Source organism: Mesoplodon mirus, assembly GCF_964341445.2.
Source record: "Mesoplodon mirus genome assembly, chromosome: 17".
NCBI classification, from domain to species: domain Eukaryota; kingdom Metazoa; phylum Chordata; class Mammalia; order Artiodactyla; family Ziphiidae; genus Mesoplodon; species Mesoplodon mirus.
The window spans coordinates 76,680,954-76,702,950 of record NC_138993.1 but is presented as its reverse complement, the minus strand read 5'-3'; the positions used below and the strand labels follow the sequence as shown (position 1 = coordinate 76,702,950).

Here is a 21,997-nt window from a genome sequence, read left to right as displayed (position 1 = left end):
CAGGGCACACACGTGGCCATGATTCACTCAAAAGCAAGTTGGTGGCGGGGGCGTCTCTGCTGCCCCGAGCCTCTCCACTCATTCCCGGGGGAGGAGGGTCTGCACCTCTCCCCGCAGGGAGCACCCTGAGAAGGCACGCGCAGGGCCTGCACATCCGCCAGGGGCCACGTCCAGGTCCCTGAGGACATCTGGGCAGGCCGCTCACTGCTCCAGGAAAGCCACGCCTTGTGACCCGTGATACCAGGAGCCCTAGACGGAGTTCCTGCACAAACATGGCCCAGGACAGAGCCAATCACTGAGGACACTCTTCTCTACCCTGCCAGGGGCTCCGGCCAAAGCCCGCCTAAGAGGGTGAGTGACCAGACAAGCAACTGGGCTTCCTGGAAACCAGAGCAGCGGGGGGCACACTTCACAGCTGCAGGCGCCGCAGAAGGAGGAGACGCTCTCACGCCGCCAGCCAGCACCTGGGCTGCAGCTCAGCCAGCAGTCCCGCTGCCCACACCCCGGCAGGATGTGTCTGAGGGGACACGGAGGGCAGGAGAGGGAAGGCGATGTTTCTAGGAGGGAATGGCCTTGTGGACGGGAAGCCTGTGCTGAAGGCAGAATCCGCCTTGCAAACCCACCCCTCCCAGCTGGAGAAGATAGACTTTTGTCCAAACTAAAAAACAAGTATAACTCGCAGAAGGGTTGACAGGGCTGCCGAGTGTCTTTACCAGAGAAGACCGCAGAGGAAGTAAAGCTGGGATTCCCGCCGCCTTACCGCCCTCCCTGCCGCTCTCCGGGCTCTTGTGCCAAGGCTCTGTGCTCGGGGCCTTCGACGCCGCCGGCCACTCGCCCGAGGGCACCATTTCCACTTTAGCCCTGGACTTGGAGGACAAAGGTACCTCTGTAAGGACTTCCTTTTCTCTCCTACTGTCTTGGACAGCTCTGATGGAAAGAGAGTTTTTATCACAATCACAGAAATTAAGGGTGGAAAACTCTATGGGCCGCCCAGCCCTCCGCCAGGACATGCCCCTAAAAACATAGGGTTCATGATCATGAACATGTATTTGCCAAGATAAATGTTTGTCTTAATAGTCCTCATTTTGGATTCTTATACGTGCTCTAAACAGACCCAGCACATGGCACCCAGGCTTCCAAGGACAGAACAGGGAGCATCACATGCAGGTCACAGCCAGGCCAGTCCATCAAGACGCCACCCGGCACCGCTCGGAGGATGAAAGTGGTTTTCCTCCTTGTTGGACACAGTGACTCAACTAATCTCAGTGGCTTCTGTTCATGTCACAGGTGCCAGGGCCCCGCATGAAGGCTGAAGTCCAGTCCTGCCCGTGGACCACAGGTGATAGGCAGGGCCTGGTGAGGTGAGTCCTCACCACTGACACCGCCCAGGGACTCGGGTCTGAGCACACGGCTGCATCACGACCATCACAGCCTGAAGGACAGGGCTGCCCGGGTGCGGACCAGCGGCCAGGGCTCTGCAGACCCAGCGCTCACTGGCCACGAGGCTGAGGCGGGACGAGCCAAACTGGAGATGTCAGGTGTCCTTCGATGCCACTGGCATTGCTATCAAGAGCGCCCGGGACAGAGGCTGGTCCCCCCAGCAGGCTCGCGTCCACAGAGGGCCCTCCTCGTCCCCCATGGCAAGGCTGGGGAGCCGCCCGCCCACACCATCCTGTTCCTCTCCCTCTCGGGTCTGCAGGTGAGGCTCAGAGAACGAAAGCACTGACCTGTAAATAATGGTGATGATAAAGGCCCCGGCAATGATCACGATCAAGGAGGAAAACACTTGCACATAAGCTGGAAAACAATTTCAGTTCATCACTTGGACCCAGGTCCGTCCCCAAAGGGATGCTCCCCGGAGCTGGCCACGCCCTCCGCCTGCCCCTGAGGCCCAGCTCCGCCCTGAGCACCCGCCTCTCCACCTTCTCCCCCTGGAAACCCGTGCAGGATCCAAGCCACTCGCAGAGGGAAGAAGGCTCCACCTGCAGGCCCTCAGGGCGGCCCGTGGCCCCCAGAGGACCCCTGAGGACGGCTGTGGGGAGAGGCTCCCTCGTCTGTCTGTCCTCCAGAAAGAGCAGCACCCGGCCGCCTCGCCTCCTGTGACCGGGGCCCGCACCCTGCCCCCGGCTCCCTGGAAACGGTCCCTCAATACTCAGGTCAATTGTCCCAAAACATTAGGCGATGTTTTTGGGTGGCCGATCCCTCGGGTCTGAGTTCAAATTTCACGGACTGAGCTCTCCGTTAACGAGGGGTGTGCACTGCCCCAAACTGCTCACGTCTCCTCCACCCCCGACAGAAGAACCTGAGCCTTTCAAGGTGCCCCAGGGGCAACCGCTCCCCTGGCGCTTCCCGGTGCGGGAGCATCCGCTGGTGTGAATCCCGGGCCCCTCTGCACGCCCGGGGAAGGAGGGGGAAGGCGGAGCTGGACGACCCCCCCAAGCCTTCTCCAGGGCTCCTCCGCCGCAGGGGACTCGCGGCGCCCAGGCTCACAGGCGGGCCTGGGGACCAGCCTCCCGCGAGGGCCCCGCCGGCCGGCCCGGCGCTCGGGCGACTGCAGGGCGGCACCCTCAGGCCGGGCAGCTCTGCGTGCGCGCGGCTCCGCTCGGTAACCACACGCTCTTCCGCCCCGGTCTGTCCTCCGCGCTGTCTTCATCGGGCGCTGACGTCAGGACTTGAAAGCGGCGAAGCGAGCATGTAGGGCGCCGGGAGGGGCTCGCGCACGGGGGCACTTGCCGGCCTCCCTCCGACCGCCCTCCCGCCCCTCACGGGAAGCGGACTGGCTGGCTTGCAAACGCCGACCTCGAGTGATGTGATTTGCTTCAAATCCCTTACTTCCTCCTCCCGCTCAACCGTTTCACCTTCACCAGTAATAACATTATCAGACACAGTGTCCCCGCTTGGGCGGTGCTGCCCTGGGGCTGTGAGGACGGAGGGGCGCCACCACTGGGCAGCTCGAAACCGCAGAGACCTATCGGCTCACAGCCTGGAGGCCAGAAGCCCAAGGCCAAGGTGACGGGCAGAGCCGTGCTCCCTCTGAAGGTTCTGGGGGGTGGAGGTGGGGATCCTTCCTGCTTCTTCTAGCTCCTGTGGCTCCCGGCACCCCCGGGCATGTGGGCGCATCACCCCACCTCTGGCTCCGTCATCACACGGCCGCCGTCCCTGTGTGTCTGCCTTCACGGAGCATTCTCCCCGAGTCTGTGTCTCCCGAGTCTGTGTCTCTGTGTCTCCTCTTATAAGACACCAGTCATGTTGGAACAAGGGCCCGCCTTCTCCAGGATGACCCCATCTTAACTCATCCCATCCAAACCAGGTCACACAACAGGTACTGGAGGCTAGGGCTTCAGCATCTCTCCTCGGGGGACACAGTCCAAACCAGAACAGAAGGTAAGCGATGGTTGTAGAGGAAGCTGCCTCCCAGGACGCGAGGATGACTCCAGTGGGACGCGCACTGGCTAATCTGCAGGGGCTCTGGCAGTCGTGCGGGGCACGGGGGTCCTGGATGTGGGGCTAAGGTCAGAAAACTGAAAGGGGTTGAAGCCAAACAGCTCAGCGATGGAAACGCAGATGCTCAGTTTCCTGGAGCTGCTGGCGCTCAGCGAGCAGAGGCTAGTATACAGCAGGCGCTCACGCTCGGGCGTTCATAGGGAGAGGGCGGGGTTGGGGGGAGACCTGGGGCTGTGTGGTGCTTGATACACTCTGCCTCCCCTCAACGGTGACCAAATTAGGAAACTTCCTGTTGGAGGATCCTTCCGATCTGTTGGCTTCTTTCTGTCCACGATGCCTTTCCCGTGGAAATGCGTGCACCTAGGTTCACCCCCGAATCTTCAGGGCCTCCGAGATGCCTCCAGCGATTCTCACCTCCTGGAATTTACACCGTGGTGTAGATGCTTCTGCGGTGTATGGGGCTGACCTCTGAACCCCCAAGGCGAGGTCAGAGTCACCGTGGCTCCTACCCTGCTCTTTCGCTGCTCGCTGGCTCTGGGGAAGACCGTCTCATGTATAAGGACATGCAGGCAGACTTGTGACAAGGTGAGACCCACGGGGCAGGTGGTGCAGCCCCAGGCTGGCCTTGGACAACTGGCGCAGCCTCCTGAAATCTTGACTATAATTCCCATGAGTCACCGGAGGCCAAACCACCCAGCTAAGCCCCTAAGTTGTTGCCTGAGGCCACTGAGTTTTGGGTCATCTGTCACACGGGGATAGATAACTAATATAGGGGGTCCTAGGCCTTGACACAAAGTACGCTTTAAACGATGTTGAATGAATGGAATTGAAACAAAGTGCGAATTAGGAGCTTTTAAGGGACAAGAAGGCAACCCACGAATTCTTGAATTCCAAGGAGTGTATATTCCTTAGTGTGGTTTTGTGTCCTGGTTCGTGAAAGAAATTCAGAATCTGTATGTAAGTGAATCCCTGTTAGTGAGACACACATATTTAGTCAATGATTTAGTTTTCTATTGTCAGCATGTCTTTTACACCTTTACATGTGTGAGTACTTTTTGTTCTCGAGGTCAAGCTCCTGAAGGCAGAGACTGAATCTCAATGATTCTCTCTGCACAGTCTCTGGCCAGCACGTTATTTGTTACAAGCAATATGTGTGATTTATCCTAAAACACATACTATGATTGATCACTCAGAAAAAACAGCAACTGAAGGAATATCTTGGCAAGTCCTCCCCCAAATACAGTTAAACAAAAGTTTTGAAATCGTCTCAGCAAGTCCCATGAAGAAACTGAAGTCAAACACTTAGAAGAAATGACAGGTTAAATACTGTACCCTACAGTCAAGACTGAGGAATGAAAGCAAGTCATCCTCTTTGAATTCCCAATTCTTTCTCAAAGATCTAATGTTAATTCCCCAAGTTCATGTTCCTAATAATACAGGTTATGCCCCAACACAATGCACACTGCTAACCAGCCAATTGAAGAAGTTGGTGAAAGGTTTTCATAACGTGGAATTACGTGCACAAAGAACTCATAACACCCTGTCACCGACCACCACTTACACAGTACAAAGGTTCGCTCGCCGTCTTCAATGAGAAGGATGTCGAAGAAATGAAAACTAATTTGAGGGCAGGCGAGGACCCGAGTGCAGGGCTCACTGCCCAGACGCTTCCCACAGGTGGTCCAACCTCCTGAGCTCGAAAGAAGCCTGAAGAAAAAGCCTAGCTCACACAACTCATTGATTATCACTGAAAGAGTGGAAAAAGGACTAATACTCGCCTCCATGCAAACAGGACACACCCACCTGCAGAACAGTGAGCCCTCTGCAAGGACAAAAACTCTCCAGTGTGTGTTCTTCTCTGGGTTCCTTAAGGACACTAATCATTAAGGTGCTGTAAGGAATAAGGTTCATTTTTCAAATAAGTGACAGGCATCAGGTGATTGCTCTAATGTAAACGATGTCTGAAATACTAACATTTACAAAATGGCCAACTCCCACAATAAAACTCTGGTGAGAAGATGCTCAGGGGATGGAACACATGAAAAATAAAGAAAAGGCAGCAGCAGCACCTTGGATTTCCTTTGCTGGATGCATTCTTCCTTGAATGATCCATTTCACTGCTTTATGCTGTTAGGGCTCCATTTCATTAGGATGTGAGTAAATTGGGATAATTAATGGCCAAAGACCATGCCCTGCCCTGTAACTTGACCTGGGAATTGAATGCCTTTTGCCTCTGTCTATGTAGAAGATTGAAAGAACAAACTCACATACCCTTTGGATGTTAAAGTCTCCTGCTTTTAGGAGCCCCACGTGGTAAACGTCTCAGAAAAACTAAGTTGCATATGTGCCTAGGACACCAGCGTCCTCTAAGAAGCAAAACTCTGTGATGGAAATGAAGTGAGCCAGATTGTAATCGTCAGCTGCTCTCCAAATAGTGACATGTGTGTGCGTCCAACTGCTAAAGCCACAAAGCAACAAAAGAATGACAAGTGCAAAAAGCAGCAAATTATGGCCAAACCACCACCCAGTGCCATGAAGTCAGCCTCAGGAGTACCTGTCACATCCCCCAGTGAACGAGCGGCTGGGATGCAGCAATGTGATGGGTCATTCAACAGTGTAAGACCTGAGACTCATCCAGCTCTCTCAAGTAAGAGGCCATGGGTTTTACAATGAGATAGATGGAGGAGAATGAACTCCTTTAAGAAAAAAAAAAAAGCACTATGTCTTGTGGTACCTCTCTCACTACCCCACTGTGTACAACTGGACTAGAGGTTCATTAAAGCCCAAAATTAACTTTCAGGGTGACATCAGAAAAAATGGCAGAGCAGAAGCTCCTGCCCCAAAATACCCTCCTTCAGAAAAGTAATGAGAACAGGGCCAAAATTGAGGTAATAAACTTTTTCAAAACTTTGGAAATTAACCAAAATCTTGCAGCAGTCTCTTTATGCAAGATGAACAGATGAATCTCAGTAACAACAGTGATATTTGGACATTTTAACATGCCTGTTCCCACCTCTCCTGCCCTCTCTCCAGTTTCATGATAGTCATGAAAACCTACAGCCCACAGTCCTGGTGACAACCAGCAGCTTGGTACCACCGGAGAGTAAGGAACAGGACTGAAACTCCTTCAAAGTCCTATTCCCAGAAAATGGTCACACTTTGTTCCATCTGGTGCTTCACTGGAAGACCCCACTCACAAGGTTGTCTTTATGTGACTTGACTTGGAGCTCATGTAGTGTGAACAGCCTTTCTCTCAGCCATTGGCTGGAAATAATCAGAGGCATCGTGATTGTTGAGAATCACGATGGCTGAGGTGGTTGAAAGCAGTTGGAGGCAAACAACAGGCTGACCAAAAAGCTTAGAGGGAAAACCAGGGGATGATCTGTCTACAGGGAGGTTTGGAAAGCTGTGACATAGTCCTTGGAACCTAGAAGGCAGTGGGCATGTCCAGAGCTGTGCACATACCTAGGAAAGACCTGAGAAGGCTCCAAGTTTGCACTGGTGGCTGACCTTGAGGTTCTGTGCCAAGTAGGAAGTGAAGGTTAAGGTAGAGTTGGGAACTATCTAGCTGCCTGTAGAAGGTGGGTCCCAACACACACACAGGGCCCTCAGCAGAGACTGAGAGATAATTGTTTCCAGGTGTCTACAGAGATTTCTGTCCAGCCATTAGTCTGACCACTAGGCTGACCAAGCAGAGTCTTCAATGAGCACACACCACAAAGAATACAGATGTTACAGAATTCATCCAGAAAAGTCATGAAACAATGACAATAGCAACAGCAAGAGATCTGGGGAGGCAGGAGAACCTGATTTTCAGAGTTGCCACATTATATTATTTTAAATGTCTACTGTCAACAAAAAATACGAGACATGCAAAGAAATAAGAAAATATGGCCATGTACATGAAAAAAGGCCATCCATAGAAATGGTCCCCCAGGAAGCCCAGATGTTAGACTTACTAGGCAAAGACTTTATTTTAAATATGTTCAAAGAACTAAAGGAAGCCATGTCTAAAGAACTGGAGTATGAGAATGATATCTCACCAAATGGAGAATATCAACAAAAAGATAGAAATTATTTAATTTAAAAAAAAGAACCAAATGGAAATTCCGAAGTTGAAAGTATAATAATGGAAATGAAAATCTCACCAGAGGACCTCAATGGTAGATTTGAGCAGGCAAAAGAAAGAAACTAGTTTGACACTTCCTCAAAATTTTAAAATAGAGTTAATATATGGTCCAGAATTGAGAACATGTTCATGCAAAATCTGTGTGTGCATTTGTCCATAGTAGCTTCATTCATAATAGCTAAAAAGTGGAACAACCCAAATGCCCATCAACAGACAAATGATAAACAAAATGTGGTCCATCCAGGCAATGGAATATTATTCAGCCATAAAAAGGAGTGAAATACTGACACATGGTACATCATAGATGAACCTTGACAACATTATGTAAGTGAAAGAAGCCAGACACAAAAGGCCACCCCATATGGTATGACTCCATTTATATGAAATGTCCAGAACAGGTAGCTCCATAGACACAGATTGGTGGTTACCAGGGACTGGAGGGGGAGGGGAACAGGGTGATGGTTTAATGGGTGCAGGTTTCTTTTGGGGATAATGAAAATGTTCTGGAATTTATAGTGTATAACTTTGTGAATATACTAAAAGTCACTGAATTGTACACTTCAAAAGGGTGAATTTTACGGCATGAGAATTCTATCTCAGTAAAAATAACAACCAAAGGAGGTAACTTCCAATTGCTTCTATCTTCAGGTACAGGGGAAGGGGTGTGGGATCCTAGGGGTGCTGGGGTCCCTGGAGGTGGCATGAGTAAGGAGATCTGGTCCCAAGTCTTCTAAGTCAAGATCTGAAGGAGAAACTGTCACCAGAAAATCCTCCCAGCTATGAGGAGTGCTCGTTGTGGCCTCTTATCTGCCTCTTTTTGAGCTAAACTGCCTCCGCTTTGGCCCTACCCACCGAATCTTCACCATAAAGGAAGACAATGCTCTCCCTTTGGCTGAACGCGGATCTTGCCGATGCTTTAGCTTCTTGTTTTGCTCAGAATATCACTTCTTGAAGGAGCTGGTGGAAGGTTTTGAGCCTGTGGAATGGGGCTGCCCCGAGGGTAATGTTTCTGACTTCCCATGTCCAGGAAGGAGAAGGTAGGCCTTGGGGATGGGCGGCTGAGCCCAGCTGGGACCGCAGAGGAGAAACAAGGGAAGAAGAAATCCCGGAAAGTCACAGGACACAGCTGCGCCCTTGACCCCTGGGGGGTGAGGGCGGAGGAGGGTACAGGACACATTTCCCAGAGCATCAGAGCTGAGGGTCCACGGCCAGCTTTCTGTATCTGGGAACACGTTCCTCCTCCCCGGTGAGGTCTCCTGCAGGCTGCCCTGTTCCAGGGACGTGTTTACCCCTTCCCAAAAGTCCTAGAGCCCTCACCCCCGTTTCTAAAAGGGACGCATACAGGGCAAGGAAAAGCATCAACCATCAAGTAGAATTTGAGTGTTTGGAAATACTAATTTAGACAATTCCAGAGGCAGAAGTGTGGGGAAGTATCCAGAAAAAGCATCGTTAGGGCATCCCTTCTGGGCCAGGAGACCCAGCTCACCTCCTCCTCCCCGCTCACCCCTCCTGCTGCCCTCTGAGTCCCGGGTGCCTCCCTTGCTGTCTGACTGGGAGGGTCCGGCCTCCCCTCCAGCTCGGGGCCCCTCCCCATCCCAGGCCCCCCTACTAGTTCCAACTCCCCAGGCGCATCCTGGGCTTCAGGGACCGGCCGCAGAGCTCAGTGTCAGGTCTAAGTTTCATCCTGACCCCAGTCGGGGGTCTGTCCTGGGTCCTCAGGGCTCCAGCTCCCGCCTGGGTCAGGCCTCCCCTCGCGCACAGCCGCGGGGGCCCTGCCCCGAGCCAGCTGCTTTTGCAGAGCCGTCTCCTCCAACGCAGGTTTCTACACCCCCTCACCCTCCCAGGATGGAGGGATCTCAAATAAGCCTCTTCAACAGCACGTCTGTCCCACCCGGGAGTGGACTCCCTCCGGTGGCTGAAGTCCCGGGCCCAGACCCTCAGAGCCGTCTCTCCTGCGGCTGCACCAAGCAGGGCGATGTGACCAGGAAACAAAGAAAGAGGCCCGAACAGCAACGGAGACCCGGGAGAGGGAAGCAGGCCGTTCTTGGCCCGCGTGGCTTTGTCCACCAGGGCGGGCCTGGCCGGATACTTACTGGGAACGGCCTTCTCATAGCAGATGCCTTTATAAAAGCAGCACCCGAGTTCCTTGCACCGATATCTGGTGACACTGTAGTCACATATGTCATACAGAGGGATGTCGCACACTGCAAAGCAGACACACATGGACGTTACCCCGATACGCAGCGCCCTCTGACTCGAAGGAACTCAGGGCAGGGACAGGAGCTCACGGGTGTGCGTGGTGAGTTCTGTTACAGTTTTCGTTATGCCTCATACACATCGCACTTTGAAACTCAGATCTGGAATGAATTAGATTTCTGAACACGACAATGTCAAGTTGATGACGCACACAGAATAATGCGGGGTCCCCCAGGGATTAAGGAGATAATGCATCCCGGCGAGCTGGGCTCAGCGCTCCACAAAGCAATTGGGAAACACAGACCTAATACAATGGGTGTTTGGGAGTTCGGGCAGTAACATGTTCTTAATCCACATTTAAGCGCAGACTGAGTTAAAATGACCGACATGAGGATTATTTCAGAATTTAAAAGTCGCATCAAAGGGACAGAAAGTTTAGTGCTAGGAAGGCACGTGCCTTGCAGCGGAGGGCAAAGGACCGCAGGGGCTCAGCTCTGAGCAGGTGCCCCATCAGCAGTAAACACGGTCTCCCCGGCGGGCGCAGAGCAGGGCCCGCCCTTTCCTGAGTCTCCAAGGAACGCCGTCTTCCTCGGGTTGGCGGGGGAGTTTGGTCTCTCAGACTAAGGGATTCCAGGGAAACCCACCGCCCTCCCATGCCCTTTCCTCCGTGTCCCAGGACACCCCGACTCCAGGTGTGCCCCATCCCGTGTCCTCGGCCTCCCCGTCGTGGGGCCTGTGCTGCGGAGGCCACCGTTGCAGACGGAAGGCTGGACAGAGTCGGGGACCCCTGCAGCCGGAGTCTGGGAGCCAGAGCTGGCCCGCTGACCCGGGGGGGCAGGGCTATGCTGGCTCCCGGGCCGTTGTCGCCGTGGTTGCTGAGGTCTCGGGCGAGGGCTCGGTCCCTGCAGACTTTGAGGGGACGTGAGCTGTGCTGGGTTTTCCTCAAGTGTGTCAGGGATGCAAGGAGCCCCCTCAGGGATTTCTCCAAGTTCTATCTCCTTCGATCGTTCCAGCAGCCCCTCTGCAGAGACCCTCCTCACGCCCGCCCGTGTTAGAGGTGAGGGAGGGAAGGTCACGCCAGCGTGGGGAGGAAGGGCTTGACCCGGGGACCTGCCCGCGCGGCCTGTGGTCTCGGCTGTTGATCTACCGTGCACCTCTGTCCGCTCTGCCTGTCGGTCTAAAGCCAACGTTGATTCCCTCACAGAGGGGCCATGAAAATTGAAATCGTTTCCGCGAAAGCGCCCTATAAACTGTAAAGCGCCGCACAGACCATTTGGGTTATTTCTGCAGAGTGGCTCATAAGGAAAAGGGGGGCTGGAGAAGCAGCACGGCAGCCGGCCCTGTACCCCTGTGCCGCGGGGCATCCCACACCCATTATACCCTCGTTGGAGTCCTCTTGGGTTCCCGAATCCACGGCGCTTCCCAGACCCGAGCTTCCAGGTGGAAGGGACCCCCGGCGCCCGGACGGCCCCTCAGAGCCCCTACATGGCCTGGCCCGGCTGCGACGGCCCCATGGGTCCCCTCCCCACCTCCTTCCCCTGGTTTCGCTTCTGCAGTTCAGGAGGCCTGGACCCTTGTGCCCAGACAATTGACACATGGGTTTGGAACTGAGCCCAGCACGTGACGCGGGTCTCAGATGTGAGAGGGGCACATGTCCCGCGTGGCTGCATCAGGGGTCCCCAGACAGACCAGGGCGTAGGGTCAGGGCACCGGAGGGTGTCAGGGTGCCCGGGTCCCCAGGAGAGAGCCTCCCACTGGGGAAAATTCCCTCGGGACATTGCTGGGAAACCACGTGTGCTTTTAGGCATTTTTCTTTATGTCATGTGTCCGCGGAGCGTTTCTTCCGTGAAGTGAGTGCCTGGGGAGGCTCCCTGGGCCGCGTCTGCGCGGTGGCACCCACTCCCAGCTGGGCCCTCCTTCCTGGGAACCTCTGTGTGACCCCATCTCGGCCCCATGACCACGCTGCCCTCTCCAGGGAGCGGCTCCACCCCGCTGCCCTCCGCCTGGCCTGGTGTCCGAGGCCCCGGATCCCTGGGTCACTCGGGGACACGGCCCTCCGAGGGGTCCCTGGACGGGTGACTTGTCGGAGAGAGAGGGCAGCGGTGGGGCAGTGTGGGTGCGAAGCTGCAGGACTGCCAGGCAGAACTGGACACGCAGAAGATCCCTCAAGGGCTTCAAGGGCTTCAAGGCCCCGCCCCCCGAGGCCCCGACCCGTCCCCTCCGCACAGATGTTCCCACGGGGACGCACACGGCCCTCCCCCCCGCTCCGGGCTGGCCCTGCCCGCTTCCTGCCGCCCCTGTGCCGGGCCTCGTGGCTCGGAAACCACAGCCTCCCCGGAGCCCCGCGCGGCCCGGCCTGTTACCGGCAAATGTCTTCAGGAGGTGCGAGGGGGGCTTCTTGAATTGTGGAGCGTATCTCATGGCAGCAGCTGAAGGACAGCCAGGGGGTCACGGGAACCTGCGGAGAAAGCAGTCAGCACGGGGGACCTGGAGGCCAGGCCGCAGGGTAGTTTGCGCCAAGAAGGGAGGAGGCCGGGCGGGCACGTCCCCCGCTGAGCTCCAGCCACACAGCTCACGGTCACGCTCCACGTGGACAGCAGCTCTCGGATCCAACAAGAGACGGGCCGCCGCCTCCCTCCCACAGCTCGTGGCCAGTGGAAGGCCCGCCCCGCCGGCTGTGATGTCACACAGGCCCCGCGGTGGAGGCCCGCAGCCTCCAGACCCCGCATCGCAGCCCTTCCTTAGCGACCCCCACCCCATCGGCCGGCCAGGCTCATCCTCAGAAGTGGGTCCAGCGAGGCTGAAGCAGCAGTAGGTACCCAGGCCCTGGGGTGCGGCAAGCCTGCCTGGTGACTCTGAGAACCAGAAGGACCCGGCGTGGCTCGAGGGGAGGCGACGGAGGCCAAAGCACGAGCACGCGTGGGGGTGGCGTGGGGGGGCTGTGGCCTTCACGCCGAGGGAAGTCGGGCGTTAGGACAGGACTCTGTGCAGAGGGAGGCGGGGACCGGCCAGCGCCTGTGAGACGGGCTGAGTCGTGCCCCCACCAGGAGACGCGTTCAAGTCCTGACCCGAGTACCTGTGAACGTGAGGCTGTTTGAAGCTGGGTCTGTGCAGATGTCACTGGGCTAAGATGAGGTCATTGCCATGGCCCTAATCCAAAATGACTGGTGTCCCACCAAGGAGAGAAAACAGACACACGGGGAGGAGGGCGCCGAGAAGACACAGACGGCCACGTGCCAACAGAGGCAGAACCGGGCACTTCTGGGACGGGCGCCACGGGGGCTGGAAGGGGCCTCCCCCAGTGCCTCCAGAGGGACCCGGGCCCGCCGATAGGCAGGCTCCAGACTTTGGGCCTCAGGACTGTGAGAGAATCAGCCTCTGCTGTCAGGACCCAGCCAGTTCACTGTACCTGTCACAGCAGCCTTGGGAAAGCAGCACCTGTGTCATCAATTTTGCTGGGACAATAACCAGAGAAGGAAGCCTCCAGACCCTAACACGCACCTAACGTGGCTCTTAGGGGACAAAACAAACCCAGGGCAGTGGCTTACAGGTGGGTGGGCCACGCCGCCCAGGGCTGGAGCCCCAGGTCCCCGCCACGTGCTTGGCCCTCACGGCCAGGACAGCATCTGACCGGGTTCCTCAGCGCTCACTCCTGCAGGGGTGCCGTGTGCAGGGGTGGCGCCACTTCCCACCTCCTTCCAGTTAAGCGCCAACCACTCCTGTTTACAAGTAAAATCGAGTTCGTTAAATACCGCATCTAAGGGAGAAATTAAAACGGCGCAACTCCAGCCCCCGCGGAGCCCAGGTGGTCAGCATCCAGCCATGTGTTAGGAAAGGGCAGCCTCGCGTGACCTGCACGCAAGGAAACCTTCAAAAGAGCAGCACTGTCCCCATCCTGTCCTGTGGGGCAGTTTTCAGAGTGTCCAGCGCCTGCCCCTCCCTCTGGTGGATTTGCAGAAAACACTGGAAACTCCTGGCACCTTCCAACCCAGAAATGAGAGAGGCCCATCCTACAGTGATGTACCACGCAGCCCCTTCACAGGAAGCACCTGGCAAACTGCTGGCGTGTGACCCGCGGAGCGGCGAGTGGTGACCACACACCTGAATCTCGGGGAGTAACGGTCACCTGTTACTTCTACATGGGCTTCAATTTTCCGCAATAAAAAGTCAGATGCCACGCGAGCAGCAGCGGCCAGGCGAAGGGCCTCGTCCAGAACCGGGAGGCCAGGGGCCCGGGGCGCTGGCGGGCTGGCGCGGCTCCTACCGGGATGGAAGGCGAGCGGCCCGCGTGCCCGCTGCCCTGCCCCCCGTCCTCCTCCAGCCAGCGCGGTGGCTCGCTGGGCCCCGGGGAGCAGGGCGGGGGACAGTCCCATCCACTGCACCCTGGGAATCTCTGCCGGAGAGGAACCTTGGGGGGTGGGGACGGCAGGCTGCGGGCTGGGTTCACTTGCTTTCTAAGTACTGCCAGATAAAGGAGAAATTCGGTGACGGGTAGACTGGGGACAAAACGAGCATCACGGGGGCGGGTGGGGAAACGTCGCCACTGGCTCCCCCACCCCCACCCCCCCACCCCCGGTGGCGAGTTCATCGTGGAGCCCGTGGCGTCGATGTGAACGTGTCAGGACATCTCAGGTGGCGTTTAAACCTTCCTCCCTCCCTTTCCTGAGGAACTGGAACCGTAAAGCTGGGAAGGACATCACGTCTAACACTCCCCCTAGGAACTTGGCCAGTTCTATGGAAACGTTAGAACTCAGAGGAGGTTTCTAGGCCTCCGACACAGGGCTGCAGGCCTTCGGGGGGAGGTGCCAGCTCGCAGCTGCAGGGGCCTGCGGTCTGTTCTCACCACCCTGCGGGCCAGCCGTCTGGAGGGTCGGGGCCTGACCAGAGGACCCTGAGGACCGCGCACACACAGGGACAGACAGACAGACTGGGTTGTCTGCCAAGACACACGTCCACCGCTCGTCTCCCTGAGATCCGACCGAAACGTGACAAACCCTGGCTCCCGAGTTATCCGAAAGTTCCCTTAAGCCACGGTGACTGTGACAACCGTGCCACCAGCTCCGTCCTCAGGTCGAGGGTGGAAGCGCTGGGGAAGGAGGCGCGCCGGGAACCCTCTGCCCCGCCTCGCCCGCCTGGCTTCTCCCCTGAACACGGGTTTCTGGCCTCCTTAAACTGGGTGCCGTGTGGGAGAAGGGCAAGCCTGCATCACAGAGGCCACTTCGTTTGCCACGCGACACTCCTAGAAGGACCCACAGAACCCAGAGAGCGGCGCTCAGCCATCGAGCCTCTCGCTCGGTTTACGGGGAGCTCCCGGGACAGGAGCCGGCGGTCCACGGACGGCAGGCAAAGTGGAGGCTGCGCCTGGCAGCCTTTCCTTCCACTTCCTGCCCCCAAACTTTTTTGTTTATCTTCCAGTGTTCCCAAACCCTAGATTTTAAAGGCAAATGTGGTATTTTCCAGCGTCAAAAATTCACACCAGAATTTTAAGATATAAAAAAAAATTAAAAGAAAGTGTAAGGTAACACACACACGAAAAAAACACATCACAGATAAAGTGACATGTCTGTAACATAAGAAAAATAGTTTAATAATTACAACAACGTAGCATGAGTAGTCAAGGCCAGGACACCGCCTGTGGCATTTCGTGAAGTGTCCCCACAGTTGTGAACGGGGACTCCGCGTGTCGGGGCGGGGTGGGGGGGGATCGGGAGTCCACAGCGGAGGCGCACGCGGGCCGCAACGTCCCACCGCAGAGCGCGTCCCAGGGCCGCACACGCCTCCAAGTGCTTCCCGTCCCAGGCGAGGCAATGGCTTTGTCTCCTCATCCACAAAAGGTGGGAGCAGAGGTGACTCCGGCAGGCAGGTGGCCCCTTCCTGACGTCCCCATCCACCCCCCAGCCCCTCAGAAGGTCACAAGGAGAAACGGGTGCAGCCCATTTACGACAGGACAGGTTTTCAGAAAGAGCTGCTCAGACGCATCCTCTCTGCTCCCCCAAAAGCTTAGTCAAACCTTGGATCTATGGGAAGAAAAGGTAATGCATTACACAAGCATGTCAACGGTCACCCCTTCAGGAGAAGGGGTGCTCAAATCAATAGATAAGGCAGGTCTGCAAGAGCCCCGTCCCAGGATGCTGGTGGCAACACTGCCGCCACAAAGTGCTGGAGAGATCAGGTGATGAATGGTTCCTGAGTTAGAATTTGCTCGAGACAGCAAACTTCAGGACGCTCGAACTGGACTGCTTCCCACTGCAATGTCTTACGCATCACCGAAAGATACTACTGTAAAAACAGGGCTTACCAAAAAACCCTAGAGACAATCTCTTCTGGCCCGAGCACTAGTGAGCACAACGCTAAGTACAGGAAGTTGGCAATTCTCGTAACAAGGTCGAGTGTGGGCAGGTCAACGTCAGGCCCCAGGCACACCCGCTGAGCAGGTAACGGCCGAGCTGGGGAGCCTGAGAGTGAGGCCGTGGGCCGAGGACCATGGGGGCCACGAGGACCGAGCCGCCCAGCTCGGGGACATCGGACGGTCCGATGCAGTGAAAGGGCACAGCTCGCAGAGCCACCTCTGGTGCCACGTGGGCGTTTCTGAGATGTCTCTGACGCAAGGTGCTGGGATTCTGGTTTTTAAAGACGCGACACTTGTTCTCTGTAAAAGATTATCTCACTTTAAAAACGGCCTCTTCATAAGAGCAGCGGGCAGAGCACAGGAATCAGCTGGACCCGAGGCCGGGCTTCCCGCCCGGGGCTGCGGAGAGGACAGGCTTCCCCCTCTGCCCCCTGCTGTCTGGACGCCGGGGTGGAGGTGGGACGGGGGGAGGGGCACGTTTCAGCTCCCACCCCTTAGGAGAATCTCAGGTGTATATTGCTTCATTTTTGCTGAAACAGTGGAAACACTGCCTTTCCAGCGAGCACGGAAGGCCTGCCTGCTGCACCCAACGGGAGAGCAGGTCTCGGGGTTAGACCAGCCTCACACAGAAATCCCACCTGCAGGACAGCTCACCCTCACGGGCTGCGGCGACGTGTAATAAATAACACACTTTATTTACAGGCTCTAGTGAGCTTGCTCTCTCAGGGGAGGACAAAACAGTGCACCTGGCCAAGTTATTAAACCAGCCTACACGTCAGTGCCCTCAGCGGGCCGGGTACCCTCCGACGCTCAGGTGTTCACAAGAAGCGGATGCGTGCACACCTGTCGCTGGACACAGTGGCAGCAGATGCGATTCCTCGGGTTCGGGGCTGAGGCCCAGACCCCCAAGTTCAGCCAGAGTGCCGCACGCCAGTGACTGCGATACTGCTTTCCCAGGAGACCCTCCAGCGGGATGAAGGTGTCTCCGCAGGTGCGAACAAGGTGAGCTGTTTAGGCAGACTGCAGTGGGAGGCGTTTTCGGAGCACCGCGGTGGCGGAGAACAGAGCAGGCATCTCCCAGAAACACCCGTGCGCTCTCCAGACTCTGCTTCCCACGAGGGCGTGAGCACGCGTCCCAGCGCACGGGACCAGAGGTTAGTGGAGGGAGACCGCAGCACAGGCATCAGCCCAGACACAACAACCACGGATACGCATTCAAAATGGAGCATTTACAGGCAACGTATATATAACATTTATATATATTCAATCAAAGCCTGAAAGGCCAGACGCAGTCACCGCACTTATTGCAAAATGAGGTACTGAGATGTTGAGAGGAAGGCAGCGCAGTCCGGCCTCGGCGTCTACACCTCACGCTGGCTCTTCAGGAATGCCACGGCCGTGATCAGCTGCAGCTTTTCTACACACAGAAGGCAAGAGGACTCCCGTGCAGCCCTGCTCTGCGGTCCTGAGAGTCACTCGGTGGTGGTCACGGGGCTCCAGCTTGGTCTCGTAACCGGTCTTCGAGAAAGAACCCAGGACGTTCCTTAGAGGTTGGTCTCATCCCAAGCGGGATCGTTCATGTTCTTTAGAACCTTCCTCACCAGCTTTTCCAGGTCTTTGCGGGCTCTCTGCTCCTCCTCCAGAGATTTCTTCATCTTCTTGTTATCCTGTAAGTGAAGGAGACCACCGGGTATTAACCGCCTTCGGTGCTGAGGCGGACCCCCTCCCCCAGGAGACTTGGGGCCTCACTGGAAGAAATCCTGGGCTGGGACTGCCCTGCGCCGCAGCCAGAGGTGCGGTGACCAGAACCCCCCAGAGTCTGATGGACGCACAGCTGCTCCTGGGCACCAAGACAAATCACAGACGGAGCAGGCCTAGGGCCCCCACTTGTAACTGTGAACAAGAGAATAAGCGAACGGCTGAAAATAACAAAAGGCACACCTCACGTCCCTCCTACTTCCTTCCACGTCTGCGACGGCCCATCTACAGAGTTCTATAAGAAGGGGGGCAACAGAGACTGAGTGAGTTAGGACCTGTCACTCCCCACACACAGACGTATGCCGCTGCTGAGAACCAGGAAGCCCCCGAACGGGGAAGAGGAGGCATGTGGACGGCCAAGGGCAGCTCTGAGCACGTGGCTAGTGCGCCCGCCGTCTGCCCAGCCCAGGCCACGCTGTCCTCAGGCTCCTACTCGGCCTCCCCTCCTCGGACACCAAAGCCACTGATACAAACGAATAATGCACAAAGTACGCTTGGCTAGTTAGCCAAGTTTAACTGACTTTCTGATGTGGCTTCTCAAGAACAAGGACCATGTGTTTCTTGCACCAGAAAGTGGAAGAGAACGGTCACAGTGGGGACCTACCAAACTGTTTAACTAGATGGAATTTTAGATCTCTTGCCTGATTATTCCAGCAGAATCTGGGATGGTTTATGATGTCAAAAACAGTGCAGTGAAAAGAAAGCCACTTTAAAGATTCACCTCCTGGTCTATCACATTTACAGAAGACCAGCTGTTGTCCTGCTTCTGAAATCTGAACACTGAGAGTCAGGTTCTCTCTTCCGCATGACTGCGCTTACGGACAGCTGGATTCACTTGTAACGCCATGTTTTCCTCTCTTTCCCCGTTAAAAGGAAGATTAATGATGGACGGCGACCCACCTGTCGTAACTCCTGGACTTCATCCTTTAGTGCATACACGGTGTCGACGAGACTCCTAGACAGAAGAGAAGGCGCCCTGAACAAGAACCGGGTCAGAGGGGACGCCTGGAGCCTCCCCAGACGCACACACTGCCCACCTGCCCCGCGCACCCAGGCCCTCGGTCCGGGGAGGCCCACTTCTGCGCACAGGGGTGCGGACCCCAGCCAGAAAGTTCACACCCTGGCCCTCCTGGAACCATCCTGAGGCCGGTGCTGCCCCTCCCCCGACAACCCCTTTCCCCCGCCCGCTTTAAAGCACTGGAATACAGCTTACTTTTCTTCTATCACTGTCTGACCGTTACTTTTAGTTTCTTCAACTATAATTTTCTCTTCTTCTGGAAGCAAAACTTGTGGCGCAGATTCTTTGCGTGAACCTATCATCATTTAAAACAAAACAAAACAAAACACCCTCAGGTAAATACCATGGCAGAACTAAAAAAAGAACTTGACTATACAACACTACGTAATTATTAATATTAAATTCCAGGCGTTAATTCCAGTATGTTAAAAAACGTATTTTCTAGGTAAAACAGCAAAGGGCAACTTTTAAAAGCTCCCTCTGCCTCTGTGCACTGAACCCAGTCTTCTTCATGCCTAAAGCATGACAGAGGAAAGGAAACGTTAGCTTTTCTTGCAATTTATTAAGCTTCAGTTTCTTAATCTGGACTACGGATCTTTCAAACCCTGAAACTTTCAACAGAAGGTTCTGACCATATTGCCCTGGATATTTTGGAGGAAATATTCGAACTTTTTAGGGATATTCGTATCAACCAAATTTTGTGCCATTTTATTCCAGGAATTTTACAAAGACCCATCGGGTCATGCAGTAGACATATACCAACTGTTTATCAAGTCAATGAACTGGCCCTTATGACACGCAACTCCACAGCAACGGCTAACGATGTTACAGGACATGGTTAAGAAAAGTGCAGTTTATTACTTGGTCCTCTTATGAAAACTGTACATTCCCTGGCATATAAACATTTTCCCAAAAGGAAGGAAGTAAACTGTTTACAATATCAGAGGAATGTTTATGTCATTTAACCAAGATCCAGCACAAAAGCTTACCCAGGACAGTGGCCTGATAAACATTTACTGCAAAATAAGTACTTCAGAAATTAACTGGGAAACCCAAACGTTTTAAAAGGTGAAAAACGAGAATCCAATCTTATTTAAGGGTGCAAGGAAGAAAATAAACTTTTTAAAAGGTTATATTATACAGCACTAACATGTATCATTTATATTTTTGTAAAATTACATCAGATGCACATTCGAGGAAGGACAGAACCCACCACAGACCCACTGCGACTGGTGTGATAAACGCAGCTTCTCTCCATTAAAATACACGTGACGTTGGATACATGCTCATTAATCACGGAGATGGAGGTTCAGCTTGCTTGATCTTGTTTTTCTTCTGCTTTACCCTTAGTTTTCCTTCCCAAAGCTCTGTCACATTGTAAGATGGCACTTGTGCATCCTCACGTCATGGGGACCTTGCGTATAACACACGTTTTCAGGACAGGACTTAATGGTTTCACCAGCGTTTTACTGCAAGCTTACACTCCTCTGAACAGAACAGGGCTGATGGTTACTGTCAAAGCCTGATGACAAGAGACTCATTCGATGCTCCTGGCATCCAGAGAGCACGTCCGTCACCCCCAGAGCAGCTCATGACATGGAGAGGAGGACCGCCGTTTACTGGCCCCGGGAGCCTTCCCACATGCCCCCTGCGTCTGCAGGGCCCGCCTCCATCCCCGCCCCACAGGCTGGAAAGGCTGCTTGGACGCCGACCTCCTCCTCCTTTGCTGTCTCAGGCAGAGGAAGCTTCAGCTCTGGGTGGGCAAGGACAATTCCATGTTACACAGTACGAACTTCCAGACAGATAAATAGGTACCTTACACCAGTAAAGGAAGGGCTTTATGCGTCCTGAGCAGAACTTCCATTATAATCATAGGCAGTACTTAGAACTCTGTGACAAGCCGTAACGAGCTGGCGTATCAGAGCGTATCTGTACTTAAGTTTGTCGATTACTATTTCAATGACGACCCTCCGCTAGTGCCTTCGTGTTCACACCGAGGTGCGGGCCCTGTAGCTGCAGCTCTGGCTGTCGGGGGAAGGGTGGTGCCCGGCTCACACCCCACCCAGCACAGTGACCTGCGCAGCCAGGGGGTGACTTCTCAGACAGAAGGCGACGTCCCTCACGACATGGGCCCACAAAGGGACACACTCTGAAAGGCTTCATCACACTGACAGCCGTCGGCTGCTCCGGGGCCTCCGTGCGGGGCTGCGGGCACAGCATCTCCCGGGCCTTTCTCAGTAAACGGGAAGTGCTTCTGGGACGTCTGGGCCATGTGGGAAAGTGCTGCTTAAGAAGGAAACGCGCACATGAAACACACGACGGAGGAAGCACAGGGACGCTGCCAGGTTAAGAATTCTGAAGGTTGAGAAATTCCTGTGCCTCCAACACAAACGCAAATGCTACCCGTGTTTTTATCAGGAAAAGTGAACTCAGGTTATTTTCCTTAAAAACAGACAAGGATTCCTAAAGATTCAGAGGTGTGTAGCACACGGACGGACAGTGAAGGGGCCCACTTAGTTTTCCCTGTAAAGAGAAGGAGGCAGGTGACAACAGACCACTTAGTGCCTGAGGGTTCCCGCTGTTACCTGCTTTGCGCCCAGACGTTGCTGTGTTACGGCCAGATCAAGAGCTACCTGTGGTTTATCTGTCACGTTCAGTTTCTAATACGACATTTCTTCACGTGAACTAGCTAATGAGTCAACAGGTTGGAAATGTTTTCTTAGGTAACAGTGTTTTAGGGAAGACTAAATTCCATGTATTTCAATTACTTTTGCATCTTCTCGCTTCCTAGGCAACCTATTCACATTACGTGTTTGCAGCAGTACATTCTCCAAATAACACATAAAATAGAATCACGAGGGTTGTCCGCCCTGTGAAGCGCGGGTCGGAGCGCAGCGGGCTGTCGTGCAGGGGCCGGGGCTGCAGGGACTCACTCTCACGGGTCTGTGGGTCTCGATAAACTCGGGCCTGTCACCGATCCACGGAGCCTCGATTCCACCACCCGTAAGAGAGAACAACAAAACCAACCACCTCTGCAGAGCTGTTCTGGGGATTAATTTAAAAGCTGCATCTTATAGATATCTTTTACCAGATGAATTCATAA

The 21,997-nt window shown here is 54.9% G+C and overlaps 2 protein-coding genes across 3 annotated transcripts in view; both read right to left on the bottom strand.

Moving 5' to 3' along the window:
- Positions 1–476: 476 nt before the first annotated feature.
- Positions 477–12,190, bottom strand: TEX29 (testis expressed 29; the record flags this gene model as incomplete). Its single annotated transcript, XM_082602367.1, has 5 exons — positions 477–517; positions 761–927; positions 1,728–1,797; positions 9,667–9,777; positions 12,133–12,190. 5 exons carry the CDS (start codon positions 12,188–12,190, stop codon positions 477–479), a joined length of 447 nt encoding a protein of 148 aa, XP_082458493.1.
- A 3,139-nt stretch (positions 12,191–15,329) lies between these two features.
- The window catches only part of ARHGEF7 (Rho guanine nucleotide exchange factor 7), a 132,330-nt gene continuing 125,662 nt past the window's right edge, over positions 15,330–21,997 (bottom strand). For both annotated transcript variants that reach the window (XM_082602482.1, XM_082602480.1), the window contains 3 exons: positions 19,090–19,189; positions 18,777–18,831; positions 15,330–17,785 (listed from right to left, as the gene is read on the bottom strand). In XM_082602482.1, the coding sequence (XP_082458608.1) occupies positions 17,663–17,785; positions 18,777–18,831; positions 19,090–19,189 (278 nt within the window). In that variant the 3' untranslated portion in view covers positions 15,330–17,662. The remainder of the gene's footprint in view (positions 17,786–18,776; positions 18,832–19,089; positions 19,190–21,997) is intronic.